This window comes from Schistocerca piceifrons, chromosome 4, assembly GCF_021461385.2.
Source record: "Schistocerca piceifrons isolate TAMUIC-IGC-003096 chromosome 4, iqSchPice1.1, whole genome shotgun sequence".
Classification (NCBI taxonomy): Eukaryota; Metazoa; Arthropoda; class Insecta; order Orthoptera; family Acrididae; genus Schistocerca; species Schistocerca piceifrons.
Genome location: NC_060141.1, coordinates 360,390,428 through 360,409,978, shown reverse-complemented (window position 1 = coordinate 360,409,978; position 19,551 = coordinate 360,390,428). Strand labels below are relative to the sequence as shown.

At 43.6% G+C, this 19,551-nt stretch overlaps 1 protein-coding gene across 1 annotated transcript in view; it reads right to left on the bottom strand.

The window, feature by feature from the left end:
* LOC124795316 (lon protease homolog, mitochondrial-like) overlaps positions 1-19,551 on the bottom strand; it is a 155,019-nt gene that overhangs the window by 111,478 nt on the left and 23,990 nt on the right. Inside the window, exon 2 of the mRNA XM_047259287.1 lies at positions 9,648-9,736. Within this exon, the coding sequence (XP_047115243.1) occupies positions 9,648-9,736 (89 nt within the window). The remainder of the gene's footprint in view (positions 1-9,647; positions 9,737-19,551) is intronic.

Below are 19,551 nucleotides of genomic sequence, written 5' to 3'. Positions count from 1 at the left end.
AATGAAACGGCAATAAAGATATAATCAAAGACCGACTATAAGCATCGGCAAAGACATTAGTTACGAATGCACAGTAAAGCACAGACAAATGACCTTAAAACATCATTCACTTTTTTGTGCATGATTTTGTTTCACTCTCTCTCATATGTAGAAGTTTTGTTAAGCCATACTGCTCGCAGTATGACGGGCTATGAGTGTTTTGTATCACATGTGTTTCTGAATAAGAGAAGACTTAATAACAGTATTAAGTATTTTTATTAACGTGAAATAGAACCAAGATAAGAAGAATGCCTTCATATTCTATATCATCTTGAGAGGCACTGGTTTTACCTGGAGTCGGCTGCCTGCATCTACAATTGAAATGGACGAAAAGAAGTCCACGGTCATATTGTCGTAAAATTAACAGAAGGAGAAGCTTTCAGTAGATGAGAATTATATATAGTTAGTGATGGACACACAGAAAAGAAATGATGCAAAGTCAAGTGAAAGAACAAGAGCACAATTTCATACACGGAGAACATTTCATAATAATGCAGTTGTACTAATATTCTCTTTTTATTGCAAGTAAAAAGACAAATACCAATCAATTCCCTTAATTTTTTCCTTTAATTATTTTTTTTTGTTATAATACAACACATGCTCAATTGGAGACACATCCAAAGATTGTGATGGCCAGGGAAGTAGCTGCACATCCTGAAGAGCATGCTGTGTTTCACGGGCAGTGTGTGGGTGAGCATTATCCTGTTGGAACAACACATCACCTTCCTGTTGCAAGAACAGGTCTAACAACACTCTGCACATACTGAGTGTTGGTTTGCATCCCCTCCAGAAACACCAAAGTTGAATGAGAGTTGTAGCTTATTGAACCCCAGACCATATAGGCCTAAGGTAGGGCCAGTGTGTGTCTGACGAGTGCACTTTACAAGACAGTGTTCACCATGTCTATGTCTTATGCGCAAATGACTATCACTTGCATGCAGGCGGAAACTGCTTTCATCACTGAAGGCCATAGCATGCCATTCCATCTTCCAAGTGATCATCTTACCACACCAGTTGAGCCAAGCATGTTGAAGCTGTGGTGTGAGTGGAAGATAGGCTAGAGGTGTGTGTGGCTAGAGATGTGCCTGCCTATAGTCCAACTGCTAATAACAGTTTCACAAGTTTCATGTTAACACCTTTGGGCTCACAAGTCGTCCTATCTGTACTGTGGCAGCTGTACAATCTGCCACTACTGCCCTTACAATGTAATGACCCTGGTGGGCATCTGGGCTGCGTGGATGTCCAGAACCTCACCTACAGATGAGAGAATGTTCATGTGACCACTGATACTAGCACTGTTGCAAAACTGATACAGCACATCCAACTTGTGTGACAATTCTCCAGAAGGTCCATTCAGAAGGCCACAATTTGACTCCTTCCAAACTCACTCAGTTGGCTGAAGAAAGCAGAAGTGTGTCTCCATAGCTTGGATGCCTGCTTGTTTCACACATTTGCATCACACTCACCCTTCTGGCTGTGAACATTCCCTATTAATGGGCAGCTATGCCACTGCGCTAACTGTTGGCGGACGATTTTGAAAACATTATCAGTACATCTACTATCCCCCTGGGGGTATATGCCATTATTGGATCAAAATCATCATCATCTTTCCAGGTGAACTATTTTTCCCAGCAGTGTATTTAACAGACCAGTAAGAAATTGGGGCTGCTTTCAAAATTCATGGCTGACAAGTCCTATACAATCCAAAATTTAATTTGTCTTGGTTTGAAATTCAGTAAATAGGGATTGGTGTTAGTTATTCACATAAACCCATACGGGTAAGAGAAACTGCCATCACCATAGCTCCAAATCCTTGTTGCTTAAAAAATGTGAGTTAACTGCCATTCAAACAGACAAACCATCAACAAATCTGAGGTCCCAGAGCCTCCTAGCCTCCTGGGGACACCAAATTTCATTTCAGTTGTGTGCATTGCCACAAAAGGCTGACATAATTGAAAACTGTTTCTGTAAAGTCAAAGTTTTTAAGGGCAGTTTATCAATTACTGAGTAAAGCGACCTTAGTCTATTGAACTAATTGTATAAATATTTTCTCATGGACATGTGGTGGGGGCAAATGTCCATCTTAATGAACTGGACAATGAAGACACACACAAAATCTCTCTCTCTCTCTCTCTCTCTCTCTCTCTGCCTCTGCATTGGTTACAGTGCCCTAGCCTCTCTCTCTCTCTCTCTCTCTCTCTCTCTCTCTCTATCTATCTATCTCTCTCCCTCTCTGCCTCTGCATGGTTACAGTGCCCTAGCTGACTATATCAGCACCCAGTTGTGCTGCAGCGATGGCACCATGTACTGGGCTGAGACAATGTCGCCGTGCATGTGTGGTGTATTCTGTATTCTATTCTACTTAGCTCTGAAGAAGTACACTGTTCAAAAACTCTGTAACATTTTCAGTCTTGTTTATGTGCCTATCTACTACTCAACACCTTAACAACACAATGAGTCATTGCACTTTTCTCCTCCCATTATTTTTGCAATACTTGAAATACTTTATGTAGTTGCATATTTATGTTACTTATTAAAGAAGATGCCTCTATGATGCCACAAATCACTTCCCTCTTAGTTGTTCTCCAGCTTCATAAGTAATTCTGCCATGGAGACTTGAAGAGAATTTTACTGAAATTTTACTGTACTTAATACGCAGTGTTACTTAACATGCATTTATTATTAGACACCATCATTACTGAGCACAATAATCTAAAATACTGCCAAGGATAAGCAAATCAGGCAGATATGTTCACAGATTTAAATCATCTGACAAACATTTTTCGTTAATTAAAAGAATTATAATGATTTCCATAGCTATAAGTCTAGTTTTATACAGTACAGTGTAGAAGAGAAAATATGCTAATTGCCCTAGACCCCTGGTCCCGCAGATAAATATCAGTTACTCCACTTATGATCCACAGAAGTATATGTTGCTACAGCAAACACAGCATGTGAACTGATTCACTCATGAAATTTATGTAATGAAATGAAAAGTACATGAAAATTTAATTAACTTATGCCGATGAATAACTGTTGTCAGCTAGTTTAGGTAGTTTCCAGGCAGTCTCGGAAGTTTTTGAAAACCTCAGCTTCTTCCTAATTCAACACTCGTGAGACAACAGCAATTCACATAATGAAGAATCAGATTAGGAATGATCTTTGCAGCATTCAACATTTGATATTTCAACACCAATGTGATCCAAACTATTTAAACATTCATAAAAAATGTTGCCTCATAAACTGTCCTCATGGAGTTTTACTGGGATGATATTTTCCACCTGGGTACGAACAATGCCTTCTGATGGGTACGTGAGCAATGGCTTCCCGTTAAAACAACCGTAAATGCCTTCTGGTGGGTATGTGAGCAATGGCTTTCCTGTAGAACAACCATAATCTCTAACAGACATAGGCAAAGAGAGTGGCATGTCAAACAAATTCCCAAATAGAAGGCACAAACACTTTGGACATCTTGTGACTCTTCTTGCCTGGTGCACCACATAACCTGCCAGATACGAGGTGCGGCTAGAAAAAAACCGGACTGATGCTGGAAAAAACATTTATTTACAATTATTTACAATTTCATGTTATCTCCTTCAATGTACTCTCCTCCTCGGTCTCTACACCGCTCCATACGAATTTTCCACTGTTCATAGCAATGCTGCAAATCATTTTCGGTAAGTCCATACATTACTTCCGTTGCTTTTTATCTTACTGCTTCAACAGTCTCAAATCTAGTTCCTTTCAAAGCTGACTTGACTTTAGGGAAAAGAAAAAAGTCACAGGGGGCGAAATCAGGTGAGTAGGGTGGATGATCTAAGATGGGAATGTTGTGTTTTGCCAAAAACGTCTTCACTGACAACGCACTGTGAGCTGGGGCATTGTCTTGGTGAAGGATCCACGACTTTTTTCTCCACAAATCGTTCCGTTTTCTCCGTACTCGCTCACGTAGGGTAGCCAGGACGCTAATGTAGTAATGCTGATTCACTGTTTGTCCCTCTGGTACCCAATCAATGTGCACAATCCCTTTGATGTCAAAAAAAAAAACAATCATCATTGCCTTGAATTTCGATTTTGACATTCGTGCTTTTTTTTGTCGTGGAGAACCAGGAGTTCTCCAATGCATTGATCGGCGTTTAGTTTCGGGATCGTAAGTAAAAAACCACGATTCATCGCAAGTAATAACATTTTGTAAGAAGGTGGGATCACTTTCAATGTTTTCCAGGATGTCAGACCAAATCATTCTTCGGCGTTCCTTCTGTTCAATTGTGAGACACTCTGGAACCATTTTTGAACACACTTTGTTCATGTTGAAACTTTCATGAAGAATCTGCCTAACACTTTCCTTGTCAACTCCTGTTAACTCAGACACTGCTCTGATTGTCAAACGGCGATCTTGTCGAACAAGTTTACCGATTTTTTCAATGTTTGCATCAGTTTTTGCTGACAATGGTCTGCCAGTGCGAGTGTCATCACTGGTGTCTTCGCGGCCATCTTTAAATCGTTTAAACCACTCAGACACTTGTGTTCACAATAAACAATCATCGCCGTACACTTGTTGTAACATTACAAACGTTTCACTTGCAGATTTTCCTAGTTTGAAACAAAATTTGATGTTAACACGCTGTTCTTTCTGTACACTCAACATTTTCCGACGCACAGACAAAACGTCAACTACTTAAAACAGACGCCACGGGCAGACTGAGTGCAGGAGGCAGATGAAACTCGAGCAGTAGGCGGAGCGAGAGTCACGTGACAGGTCACGCGACTTTCAGCCTTATTGCATTCGTTTTATTGTTTCACCAGTACTAGTCCGGTTTTTTTCTAGCCACACCTCGTACTAAACTAAACTTTCTTTTGCTGAAGAGCTTTCAAGACTCTACAGTATATATGCTGTGGATTGGGTGAGCCACTTTGAAGTTATATGGAACACAGCATTTATTAAATTATGTCTTCCAGTTCCAGAACTCTGTTCTTTTACTGTGAATATCTAGCTAATGTCCACATCTTTCTTACGTATTACGTCAATGAGAATTCATGTTTATGTTCACAGTTTCCATCAAAAGATAATGAAAGTGTAACAGGAATGCAAACACACAGTAACAGTAACATGTGGAAGCTAGTCTACTACTGATGGATGATTATTGCAGCTCAGACACCTTACAATCCGAAATGACGTTCAAGTGGATACTGATTAAATTTTGCTGTCAGGATATAGCTCAAACCTTTTTTTCCACAAGTATTCAGATATTCCAAATGCACTTTCAATGGTTACGCTTAGAGACCGGAGAGTTCTTTCAGAAGCAAAGCTGTAATTTTTATCAGCAAAAGTGCTTCTCCATCTGTGAGCTTATGAGTTTTTGTGCAAAGCAAACTTACGAAACGAAGAGATAAGTGAGTCCACTAAGTTGTTCATACATCTAGTGAATGATTCCACACATTCACTGTCTCTGAACGCTATCACATCAATATCCATGAAGAATTTTACGCCATGGACTACCGAGTTACTGAATAACTTTACAGCTACCCTTACAATCATTTGTTGACATGATGTCATATCCAAGTGGGTGGAAGTTAACTTGGGGTGAATTTTTAATCTGGAAAATCTAGGGCATTACCTTGTTCACACACACTGCAATAAAAAATATAGATGATTATCTCATTGTTAAATAATATGTCAGCTTTATCACAAAAATTATTTCTTATGCACTTTATTACATGAATAGCTTCTGAAAACGCCCAAATTCGTCTAGTTTCATAAACTGGATTTGATATAGAGCAAGCATTTTTATGCCACTTATTCCTAGACATTACCACATCTTTTTATTCAATTGACTGTCATCAGGGGTGAATGCAATAATTCTTGTTCTGGCTTGCTCCAGCTGGATAATTATTTGAATCAGTATCTGCGACAGAACATCGCTACGAACTACATTGTGACTTGCATACATGGCAACAAGGTGGATCCAGCAGAGGAACAAACAAACACCAGAGCATGACTGAACATTTATTCTTACAATCATCTGGAGAATATTGCCCTAAATTTATGAAACCATCAACCTTCAACGAAGTGTTATTTAAATGCAATTCTTCTTGGCACTTAAAAAACCTTTACCAAATTTAGGAGATTTGTTTTGCAAGGAAGTGGCCACAATCCATGCTTCAAACACTGTCTGTATCCTTTGGGTGATTTAATTTTTAAGATCATGCTGTCCAGAAGAAAATCACTACCATATTGGATTCCCTTGTTGTTTTTCAATTGACAATTCTTATCATAGTGTCTACTATGTTTTTTCTATCTCGTATTGAGTTTAGAATGATTTAGAAGATCTGACTGAGCCATCTTACAATTTTTGTCTGAGAGCTGTCTTCACAGAAGAATTATTTTGACATTAGCTGTTCTTAATTTATTATGTAATAGTACAACTTCCCCATTCTTAAACTTCACTGTTCTTTTTCATTAACTTACTGCTGCATGTGGTACTGATTCATTTTGCATTTTGTCCACTTTCCTGAACAGAAGAAACACTGAGGGATAACATATGTTCTTGTTCAACGTTTTCTTCGCGGCAGCTTTTCTTTTGTGAGTGTTTAGATAGATATTTTGGTAAATTATGAAAATAAATGGCCTCAGCAGCCAGAGACTGTGGTCTCGCACGCGTGTGTGTGTGTGTGTGTGTGTGTGTGTGTGTGTGTGTGTGTGTGTGTGTGTGTGTGTGTGTGTAATCCGATTAAGGGGTGTTTGGCCGAAAGCTCTGTTTGACAGTCTTTTTGTTGTGCTTATCTGAGACTCAGCACCTTTTCTTTATGGTGGGTAACAAATATCCTTTTCATAATATTGAAATAAATGAGGAACCACTCCTGGTTCTAGAGACCACCTTTGTCTTAGAATTTTAACATTTTTACTGTCAATGACAAACAAGTTTGCTTTTGTGACAAGTCGAAAATTCAACTTCTTGTTTTCGAGTTCTAAAGAAATGTTTACCTTTACTTTCTCTGTAGCTAGATCTGCAGGTTGGAACAAAACACATGTGCAATTTCTGTTGTTGTTGCTGCTGCTGCTGTTGTTGTTATTGTTTTTCTTCTTCTAACAGTAATGCCTAACATCACTTTATTGTTGCAGCTTTCAACTTTGCAACATTCACTTATAACACAATAAACAAACTCACAAAATAAACACAGGCACTAGCAAAACACACCTTCCAATTCAATAAAATCACAGCTTGTGTCACAAGCCATAGTGCTGTTCATAGTACAAGGACATACCACCTATCACACGCTACCCGTGTAAAGTGTGGTGGAGTCAGAACACTTTCCGTTATACCCGCTATGTACGGTGGCACACAAAGTATTCCACGCAGGAGAAAATGTATGTCTGGTAAAAGCTTTTATGGGCTCATTGTACAATTCTGCTAAAAATATGTGTGCTCAGTGCGTCACAATTTTTTCTTACATTAAATGTTAATGCGTCTCCTGTATATAAACAACACAATCTTGCAGGATATGCAACACCAGTACTTATAAAAGATTTCCATACACTTACCAGTACATCACCAAATAAAATTAACTTTCAAAGCTGACGACCATCAAGAACGGAGATGCTACACAACTATGCCCCCACTACTCAATTCGAAGTCTTTCTCTTTCTCTTTGAAGAAGAGACTTGAGACAGAAAGAATGGAAATGTGAAGAAACAAAGGTGGTTATTCAAAGGATAATTCTCTCAAGTATATTCTGCTCCAAACACATGCAGAGAAAACAATTGTGTTTCTAATGTCCTGAACTTATTGTCTTATTTGTGGTGAATGACCCCTGATTGCGATTCCTTATAGATAGGAGGAGCGAACCCATCCACTACATTGGAATCTGGCTGTTTCATTGTATGACATACTGTCTTTTAGTGGTGTTTGGTTCTGAAGGACAATGAATGTTGGGTAAAAAGGTTCAGAGATTTTCTGCTTTAATGTTTTAGTCATATGTTCACCCGAAAATGTGGCTTTTAGCGCCACAAAACCGGTACTGATCTAATAATAAAGGACTAAATACAGCTGAAGTGCTTATTAATGCCCAAGGTGAAACCTATTTACACAGCAACAAAAGGGACTAGGATGACTATATTACTGTCAATGTAACACACCATGACAAAAGCAATGCTAGATCACCACAGCAACTTATCATGGAGTATGTAATGCACTGATGTAATTTTTATATAATAGGAAACTGAAAAATAACATACTAAGTGAAATCTTTTCCTGATAATTACTAGTTACTGAGAAGCTGCATGTCACTACAGGAAAAATACTTATCCAACACTTATACTTACTGATAATTATTGGTAACTAAGAAGCTGTACATCACCATAGAAAAAAATACTTCCACAACACTTACACAAGACAGTCAAAACAAGTACACAAAGTTGTTCAGTCTTTTTGTTCTTCTTATTCCATCTGACCAATGTAGAACGCCTCCAATTAATGACTATCTCTACATATTAGAGGTCTACTGTCCACAGCAATAACAGCTTCATATTTCTACTGGCCACTATCTTCTTAGGAACAGTTGATTGACAATAGGAAAAAATTAATCAGTTTTTGACAACAAATGAACTCCTTCATCACACTGATCTTTACCCTACTGTAAGACAAGATAGTCACCGCCCACCTTGTAAAATCTTTATGCTAATGAGATAACTACAGTCATACCCAGTCAGACACTCATATGCTGCACAAAATGTCTAGGAACACCTTTCTTAGTCACGTGAAAGAGATGTCAACAAGTTCTTCATGCAAGGACTTCAAACATATCACAGTTTTCAAATGTGTGGGTCTGATTGACAGAAAAAGATAACTGCTGTCAACAGAATGTCAATGTATTTCAACTTCATTTTCTAGTATCATAGAAGAGATGAGGAAAAAACATGATTTTTCAGGTGTAGTTCAGGGTATCCATCTCCATTACTGCCACAGAGGAAAATGGGAGGATCACTGTAAATTACATATACTATTTACTTTGTCATTTACTCTTGGGCTCCAAACAGTAAAACCTTTGTGGCAGGCATGGTGAGGGAAGAAATGCACACTGTCACATGGTGGTGTCCAGATGATCCAGAAACATTACTTTCATAGAACTAGTTCACCTGTCAAGTAATGTGGAATCAGTTATATGCATATTACATATATATACGGTCAGGTAGTTCTCTATATGAATAATACAGCAGTGACATTTGTCTGTTTTGGAATCACTGATACCACCTTGGCACATGTGAATGCAAGTCTCACAACACACATCAGAAGCAAGACAATTACTTTCAATCCTGCAATATTTCCTCTACAAAAAGCAAACTGCACTACTCTCCTATATTTCTGATTCTCAATAAAGTAATAAACACAATACACACTAAGAACTTATGCACTTGGTCATCCTCTTTCCAAAACCACTAGAATCGATAGTAAATACCATTATACTAACTATTGATTTTAACCATTGTTATGTATGATAAATCTTTATTGTTTACCTGTCCTGAATACAAGAGAGGTAAAACATGCAGAGTGCATGTAGCTGTACTAACGCTTATAAACTAAACAACAGTGTAAACAAGTAACACTCACTCATCATTGATTTTCAGAAAAACGCCTGCATATGGCTGATTCCACTTGACCTTTTTCCTAATCAGGTCAACAAGTTGTGGGTTTGATATCTGAAAGCAAAAGAGAAGAAGAAATACTTATACATCTTTCATTATGATTCAAGCAACAGTGAATGCAGCATCAGAATACAGATATAATAAAATCAAACAATGGAAAGACAAGGATGGAATAACAACAATATTATAAAAAGAATAGATTGCTACTCAATTGGGTCGCAGACAAGCACAATAAAAATACTGGTACACATTTAAGCTTTCAGCCAAAAGGCCTTCTTCTGAAATAGAAAACACACACACAAATTCCACAACCACAACTCAAACACATAATATCACTGTCTGACTGCTGTGGACAGACTGTGGACTGCAACTGCGCATGATGAGAGCAGCAATGTGGTGGGGGTAACGAGGAGGTGTGGGGTGGGGAGGGGAGGGGAAGGGATAGCAGGGTAGGGGCTGGGGGAAGGTGTAGTGCTGCATGCAAGGGTAAAGTGGGGATATGGTAGAGCTGCTAGGTGCAGTCAGGAGGCCTGGGGGCAGAGGGGGTGGGAGGGGGAATGGGAGTGAAAAAGGAGAGAAGAAGGCAAGGAGGGAAGGCTAGTGGGTGCACTGGCAGAATAGAATGCTGTGTAGTGCTGAAGTGAGAGCAGGGAAGGGGATAGGTAGGAGGAGGACAGGGACTCATGATGGTTGAGGCCAGACGGGCTACAAGAACCTGTGGTACAGAGCAGGGAGAGCTCCCACCTGGGCAATTTACAAAAAACGGAGTTGGTAGGAAGGATCAAGATGGTGCTGGTTGTGAAGCTGTCACTCAAGTGAACCACACTGGATTGGGCACCATGTTCAGAAATTGGATGGTCCAGCTGTCTCCTGGCTGCAGTTTTTTGGTGGCCATTCACATGGACAGACAACTTGTCAGTTTTCATGCCCCTGTACCTCCCACATAACCACCATATGGTCACAAAGGAGCACTCCTCTCGTGATTCAGCACAATCCAGGACTGCAGCAACTGAATCACATTCTCCACCAGGATTCCAGCTGCCTTCTGCCATGTCCTGAAATGAGGAATATCCGAATATCCTACCCACTATACTTCTGACCCCTCCCACAATGGTCCACCAGATGTATGCAATATCCTTCTTCATCCTTACTCTTCTCCTGTTCCCAATCCCTTGCCTCACGGCTCATATATCTGGAACAGATCTATATGCAAGAAAACACACACATACATACAAATTCCACAACCAAACTCAAACACATAATATCACTGTCTGACTGCTGTGGACAGACTGTGGACTGCAACTGGGCATGATGGGAGCAGCAATGTGGTGGGGGTAACGAGGTTTAAGGTTGAAAGGGACCAAACAGCATGGTCATCAGTCCCTTGTTCCATTGCACCAAGTCCATGGGTTAAAACGGAAAACATAGAAGAGACACCACAGGATGCCGAGAGGGGGAGGAGGGAGGGGGGGGGGGGGTGGAGCTGAACACACCAGGGACAATAGAAGACAAGAAGAGCACAGACATACAAGAAACAGGCAGACGAGCTTAAAACAATAGAGCAGACAACGCGGACTGGCTGATCACAAGGATAATAAAGGATGAGCCAGCCACTCTGCAACACATTAAAATCTCTGACCTAAAAGGACTAGGATAGAAAGCATGGGGAGACAAAAAACAGGAAGTAAAACTTGAAGAATAAAAACCAGAGTCACGTATAAAATGTAAAACCAATTTAGCCATGGAGGCGTCGTCTTCTAAAATAGAAGGAAGGGTGGCAGGAAGATTAAAATTCCACCATAGAGCGGCGAGATGTGGACAGTCCACCAAAAGGTGGGCCACTGTTACATGGGAGCCACAGCGACAACATGGTGGGGCCTCACGCCGGAGAAGATAGCCATGCGTCAGTCAAGTGTGGCCGATGCGAAGGCGGCAGAGGACCACAGAGTCCCTGCGAGAAGCCCGCAGAGAAGACTTCCACTCATTTGTGCTCCCCTTGATGACGTGGAGTTTATTGGGTGTAACTAAGCTGCGCCGTTCAGCATCCCAAATCCCGAAAACTTTGCAGCCGGCGCAACACTGTACAGAGGTCAGGTTCGGGTATGCCAATCGCCAGAAGCAGCTTACCAGTGGCCTGTTTGGCCAGGCTGTCAATAAGCTCATTTCCCGGGATTCCGATATGCCCCAGGGTCCATACAAAGACTACTGACCGACCAGATCGTTCAAGGACATAAACCGACTCCTAGATGGAAACTACCAGAGGATGGCGTGGGTAGTACTGATCAATGGCCTGTAAACCACTCAGTGAATCACTGCATACCATGTAGAACACACCGGGGCAGGAACGAATATGCTCAAGGGCACAAGAGATGGCCACCAGCTCGGCAGTGAAGACACTGCAGCCATCCGGCAAGGAGCGCTGTTCGACATGGGCTGAGTGAGCATAGGCAAAGCCTACGCGACCATCAACCAGGGAGCCGTCAGTATAGATGACTTCAGAACCCTGGGATTCATCACAGATGGACAAGAAGTGACTGCGGAGTGCCTCAGAAGGAACAGTCCTTACAAAAGCGCAATAGGTCCAGCCGTAGTTTCGGCCGAGGCATACACCATGGAGGCATTTGTGTATGGATCCGCACGAGATCCTGGAAAAGTAAGGACTCGAGTTCCACCAGTAGGGAACGAACACGTACAGCAATCTTTATCCCTGACTGGGGCCGCCATTCCGGGAGAGCAACCACAAGTCTCAGGAACAAAAGACGGTAGTTCGGGTGCTGAGGAGAGCTATGGACGTGAGCTGCACAGTGGGTGAGCAGTTGGCGGCACCTGATGGAGGGACTCCAGCCTCCATTAGGAGACTGGCCACTGGACTCATTCGAAAAGCGCCCGTCGCTAGACAGACCCCGCAGTGGTGCACAGGATCAAGCAGCTTTAATGCTAAGGGCACTGATAAGCCATACACGACACTCCCATAGTCAAGTCGCAACTGAACTAGGGCTTTGTAGAGCCGCGCAATGTAGAGCGATCTACCCCCCAAGTGGTGTTGCACAGGCAGCGGGGGGTGTTAAGATGCCGCCAGCACTTTCAATTAAGCTTAAGACTATGGGGAAGCCATGTTAGTTGGGTGTCGAAAACCAACCCTAAAAAGCGATACGTTTTGACTACCCGTAGCAGATGGCCATCAAGGAAAAGGACAGGGTCAGGGTGGACTGTCTGTTGCCGACAGAAGTGCAAAACGAAGGTCTTGTCGGCAGAGAAGTGAAACCCATGGTCGAGAGCTCATGACTGTGCTTTCTGAATGGCTCCCTGTAGTTGGCGTTCAGCAACACCTGTGGTTGAGGAACTAAAATAAAGGCAAAAATCGTCAGCGTATAAGGAGGGCGACACTGATGGCCCTACAGCTGCTACTAGGCTATTTATAGTGACCAAAAACAGTGGAACGCTCAATACAGAGCCCTGCGGGACCCCATTCCCTTGGATATGGGAGGAGCTAAAGGAGCCTCATACTTGAACACTGAAGGTACGGAGGGAGAGAAAGTTCTGTATAAAAATCGGGAGCGAGCCACGAAGGCCCCATTTATGCAACATCGCAAGGATGTGGTGGCGCCAGGTAGTGTCGTAGGCCTGTAAATCAAAAAAGACAGCGACCAAATGTTAGCGCCTGGAAAATGCCGTGCAGACGGCAGACTCAAGGCACACCAAATTATCTGTCATTGAGTGGCCTTGGCAGAATCCACCCTGGGATGGAGCCAGAACGCCCCGAGACTCCAGGAGCCAACACAACCTCCGGCTTGCCATTTGTTCAAGTAGTTTGCAGAGAACGTTGGTGAGGCTAATGGGGCGGTAGCTGTCCACCTCCAGTGGGTTCTTGCCAGGTCTCAAAATGGGGATTATGGTGCTTTCCCGCCACTGCGACGGGAACTCACCCCCAACCCAGATACAGTTGTTAAGGACTAGGAGGCGTCGCTGGCAGTCCACCAAGAGGTGTTTGAGCATCTGACGGTGGATGCGATCTGGCCCGGGAGCTGTATCAGGGCAAGCAGCTAGGGCACTTTGGAATTCCCACTCACTGAATGGAACATTGCAGGATTCAGAGTGGCGCATGTGAAATGAAAGGCTCTGACGTTCCAACCACCCTTTCATGGAGCGGAAGGCCAGTGGGTAATTCGCAGAAGCGGAACTCTGAACAAAATGCTCTGCTAAGCAGTTTGCAATTGAGTCAGAGTCAGTACAAACTGCTCCATTCAGTGAAAGCGCAGGGACGCTGACGGGGGTCCGATAGCCATAGAGGCGCTTAATCTTGGTCCAAACCTGGATGGAAGGATATGGAGGCCAATGGTGGAGACATACCTTTCCCAGCACTCCTGCTTGTGTTGGTGAATGATGCGGTGGGCCCGTGCATGGAGCCATTTAAAGGCGATGAGGTGTTCCAATGAGGGATGCCACTTGTGATGCTGGAGCGCCCGCCTGTGACCTTTAATCGCCTCAGCACTCTCAGACAACCACCAAGGCATAGTCCTCCGCCAAGGGGACCCAGAAGAACAGGGAATGGCAGATTCTGCGGCAGTAACAATGCTTCTCCAGCTAGGAAGTGGGAACTGATGTCCCCGATGGTTGTGGGGGTGTTGCTCCTGAAGTAGATGGAGCAGGAGCGACAAGGAGTGAAGTGCCCTCCACCACCAAGGGGGCAGATGGATTCTGACGGATCAGAGAACCAACTGTACACGACGAAGCGGGAGACGGTAGAACTGTTGTCGCAGTCGCGGCGTAGGTGGATATCATTGGCACAGGATGGAGTCTCTCATATTTCCGCTTAGCCTCAGTGTAGGTCATGTGGTCCGGAGTCTTATATTCCATTATCTTCCATCCTTTCTGGAAAATCCTACAGTCCGGAGAGCAAGGGGAATGGTGTTCTCCGCAGTTAACACAGATGGGAGGCGGGGCACATGGAGTATTGGGATGCGAAGGACGTCCACAATCTCGACACGTGACACCAGAAGTAAGCAAGATGACATATGCCCAAACTTCCAGCATTTAAAACACCACATCAGAGGAGGGATATATGGCTTCACATCACAGCGGTAGACCATCACCTTGCCCTTTACGGTTAAGGCATCATCTTCAAAGGCCAAGATGAAGGCACCAGTGGCTACGTGATTATCCCTCGGACCCCGATGGACGCGCCGGACGAAGTGAACACCTCGTCGTTCTAGGTTGGCGCGCAGTTCATCGTCTGACTGCAAAAGGAGATCCCCGTGGAAGATAAGACCCTGGACCATGTTTAAACTCTTATGGGGCGTGATGGTAACTGAAACATCCCATAACTTGTCGCAAGTGAGCAACCTCCGTGACTGGTCAGAGGATGCTGACCCAGAGCGCATTTTGGACAAGCCCTCCACCTCCCCGAACTTGTCCTCTAAATGCTCCACATAAAACTGAGGCTTCATCAACATAAATGATTCACCATTAACTCGCGTACAGACAAGGTACCAGGGTGAATAAACTTCACTGCCTTCTTAAGCCATGCGTTCCACCCATGGAGTGGCCATGGAGGGAAATGATCTCATATCGTATTTCTTGCCATTGAGTTTAGACCTCGATCGCTTAGAGACTGCTGGTGGAGGCCCACCAGCGAGAGATGATGTACCACGCTTCATTACGGGTCATCTGCCCTGAAGCCACCCACTCCGAGCAAGGGCTCTCCCCATGGGCGTCACCCAGCCACAGCAGGACGCCCTTTGCCAGGAGTCCTGATGCCTCAGAGAGAAAGGCATCTACTCCTTGGCAAACATGGGGGGTAGCAATTCAGGCATCAGCAGTGCGATCCCTGTGTAGCCACGACAACCCCACCACAACGGACTGGCTACCGTGCTGGATTTCGGATGTCGAATAGCCATTTGTATCGTGAGGTCAAAGATGGAACCGCACAGTGGAGGGAGTGTATGCTACTCTGAGCACACCACAGCCGAAGTGGCCGGAAGCTCGGTGCAAGTCCAACTCCATGACGACATCGAGTGTGCCAGATCTGAGGGCAAGATGGATTTGCGATACACCACGTAAGGCTTCCTTCCCCAAATGGTACGCACTAACAGAGAATTTTGAAAAGGGTAGGTCAAACCCCTAAGAGGACCAGCACATTAAGGCCAAAACGTTGGCGACTCCTTTTAGTCGCCTCTTACAACAGGCAGGAATACCGCAGATCTATTCTAACCCCCAAACCCGCAGGGGGGTATATGCAAGACCTACCCCACACATCCTGCCACAACCACCTACTCCATCCCAGTTACAAGCATCACCTATCCCGTCAAAGGCAGGGCTAGCTGTTAAAGCAGTCACATGATCTACAAACTACGCTGCAACCGCTGAGCTGTATTCCATGTGGCCGAGACAACCAGCAAGCTGTTTGTCAACATGGATGGCCACTGACAAACTATGGCCAATGGACATCTGGACCACCCAGTTGCTGAACATGTAGCGCAACACAATGTGATTCTTCAATGTCTGCTTCACAGCCTGTGCAATCTTGATCCTTCCTACCGACACGAGCTATTTTATGAATTGTGCTTTCCCGCAACCCCCGTGGCCTCAACCTTTGTCTCTCTTTTCCCCCTTCCTGTACTTCTCTACTTTTCTGCTCCCTTTCTCCCCCACCCAATACCTCTCGGCTATCCCTAGCAGCCCTACTCTGTCCCCATCAGATCCCTGCACACTCCCACAAGCAGCAACACACCTTCCCCATTCCTGTCTTACTATCCCTTCTCTTCCCTGCCCCATGCCTCCCTCTACCCCTCCCAACCACACCAGATGCTGCTCCCATCAGGTGCACCTGCATTCCACAGTCCGACCACAGTGGCCGAAGTTCGAGGTGCATTCAAGTTCTAAGGCCTCCGATTTTTTTTCTCCGGACTGGAAAGAGATAGAAACATGCGCATTGTTTTAAAATTAGGCCGCGTTCATTGTCAATACGTCCCAGAGATGGCAGCACCGTACGGCAGATGGAATTTTACCGCCAGCGGCGAGAATGAGAACTGTTTTAAATACTTAAAATGGCGACGTTTTCCTTACTTGAACAGCGTGCAATCATTCGTTTTCTGAATTTGCGTGGTGTGAAACCAATTGAAATTCATCGACAGTTGAAGGAGACATGTAGTGATGGAGTTATGGATGTGTCGAAAGTGCGTTCATGGGTGCAACATTTTAATGAAGGCAGAACATCTTGTGACAACAAACCGAAACAACCTCGGGCTCGCACAAGCCGGTCTGACGACATGATCGAGAAAGTGGAGAGAATTGTTTTGGGGGATCGCCGAATGACTGTTGAACAGATCGCCTCCAGAGTTGGCATTTCTGTGGGTTCTGTGCACACAATCCTGCATGACGACCTGAAAATGCGAAAAGTGTCATCCAGGTGGGTGCCACGAACGCTGACGGACGACCACATGGCTGCCCGTGTGGCATGTTGCCAAGCAATGTTGACTCGCAACGACAGCATGAATGGGACTTTCTTTTCGTCGGTTGTAACAATGGATGAGACGTGGATGCCATTTTTCAATCCAGAAACAAAGCGCCAGTCAGCTCAATGGAAGCACACAGATTCACTGCCACCAAAAAAATTTCGGGTGACCGCCAGTGCTGAAAAAATGATGGTGTCCATGTTCTGGGACAGTGAGGGCGTAATCCTTACCTATTGCGTTCCAAAGGGCACTACGGTAACAGGTGCATCCTACGAAAATGTTTTGAAGAACAAATTCCTTCCTGCACGGCAACAAAAACGTCCGGGAAGGGTTGCGCGTGTGCCGTTTCACCAAGACAACGCACCTGCACATCTAGCTAACGTTGCGCAACAGTTTCTTCGTGATAACAACTTTGAAGTGATTCCTCATGCTCCATACTCACCTGACCTGGCTCCTAGTGACTTTTGGCTTTTTCCAACAATGAAAGACACTCTCCATGGCCGCACATTCACCAGCCGTGCTGCTATTGCCTCAGCGATTTTCCAGTGGTCAAAACAGACTCCTAAAGAAGCCTTTGCCGCTGCCATGGAATCATGGCGTCAGCGTTGTGAAAAATGTGTACATCTGCAGGGCGATTACGTCGAGAAGTAACGCCAGTTTCATCGATTTCGGGTGAGTAGTTAATTAGAAAAAAAATCGGAGGCCTTAGAACTTGAATGCACCTCGTAGTGGTCATGTGAGCATGAATCGTGCTTGGGTGAAGTGAGTGTGTGTGTGTGTGTGTGTGTGTGTGTGTGTGTGTTTTCTACTTCAGAAGAAGCCTTTTGCCTGAAAGCTTAAATGTATAACAGACTTTTCATTGTTTCTCTCATGATCTCTTTGTAGTGAGTAACAATCTATCCTTTTCATAACACTGAAATTGTAAAATTCTAAGATTCTATTAAGGAGGCAGAGATGACTCAATGAAGTCCACATTTTTGTTACTTCTATTGGTATTAAGAATCCTCGATAAAAGCTAACCAGTCCAGTAGCTTTTAGTGTACTCTCATTTTCATAATCCCACATACAGCTTTCTGAATATGATACACTTACTTCTTGCATACATTTTGCACCTTCCATGAACCAGTCTTTAATATTGGACCCTGCTCCCCATCATTGTAGAAACTTGTATATTTCTATTGTTACAATTTTCTATCAAGTTATTCATCTCTATCGCAGGAAAATGCAGAAATAACTGCAAAGCTGGAGAAAACATCGTCTCTTTCTAAAAAGAAAGATGTATAATAGCATAGGCACATGAGTACAACATCACAACAAAAGGCTTTATCTGCTCTGACAAACTGTTTCAACTGAAGCACCCTACAATCTGACTTGGTCAGCCCAACAAAGTCTGATGCAGCTCCTTAGTTCGTCACTCAGCTCTTGGTTTCTATGGAGAACACCTGCATGCACGAGTCATGCCCTCTGTGTTACCAAAACAGAAAATAATCTGCATTGCATTGATGGTACTGCTGGATGCATGTAATGTGAGAAAAAGAACAATGTGCACTACAGAAAGATTATTAAAATGAACACAGTTAATTTGTATGACATTACTGAAATAAATGGGTGGCAAATATTGTCACAATAATCTGAGAATTACATTGGTATACTTAGACCAAAATAGCTTTGTGAGTGAATTGCAGTGGTGGAGGGTCGGGCAGGTTAGTATTACCGGCATGCAGCTAGCCGCACTTGCAAAAGCTCTGAATGCACTTACAGAAGAGGCAATACTGTGATCACATGGTTGGCAGCTGGGCCCTACACCTCAGCTTGCTGAAATGTCAATCACATAGTTATTTAAAACGAAATATGTATTTGGTCACTCCGTTGACTGTGAAGTGAAACAGTGTCACGAAAAGTGTAGTTATTGATGATGAAAGACTGGTTGGTTCTTAGCTATTGGAAGAGCTTATGCAGATCTAAAATACAGCATTGCAATTTCTCCGTAGTTACTTTCAGAAAAAATCCCTGCAACATGTGAATCTACAAGTAAAGCCTTGAAGAGCTACATTCACTTAAAACTTCCTGGCAGATTAAAACTGTGTGCCGGACTGAGACTCGAACTTGGGACCTTTGCCTTTCGTGGGCAAGTGCTCTACCAACTGAGCTACCCAAGCACGACTTACGCCCCGTCCTCACAGCTTCACTTCTGCCAGTATCTCGTCTCCTACCTTCCAAACTTTACAGAAGCTCTCCTGCGAACCTTGCAGAACTAGCACTCCTGAAAGAAAGGATATTGCAGAGACATGGCTTAGCCACAGCCTGGGGGATGTTTCCAGAATGAGATTTTCACTCTGCAGCAAAAGATGTTATTTTGAGACTTCACATGCCAGACAGCACAAAATAATTGCTTAATGGCAAATGCAAATGAGA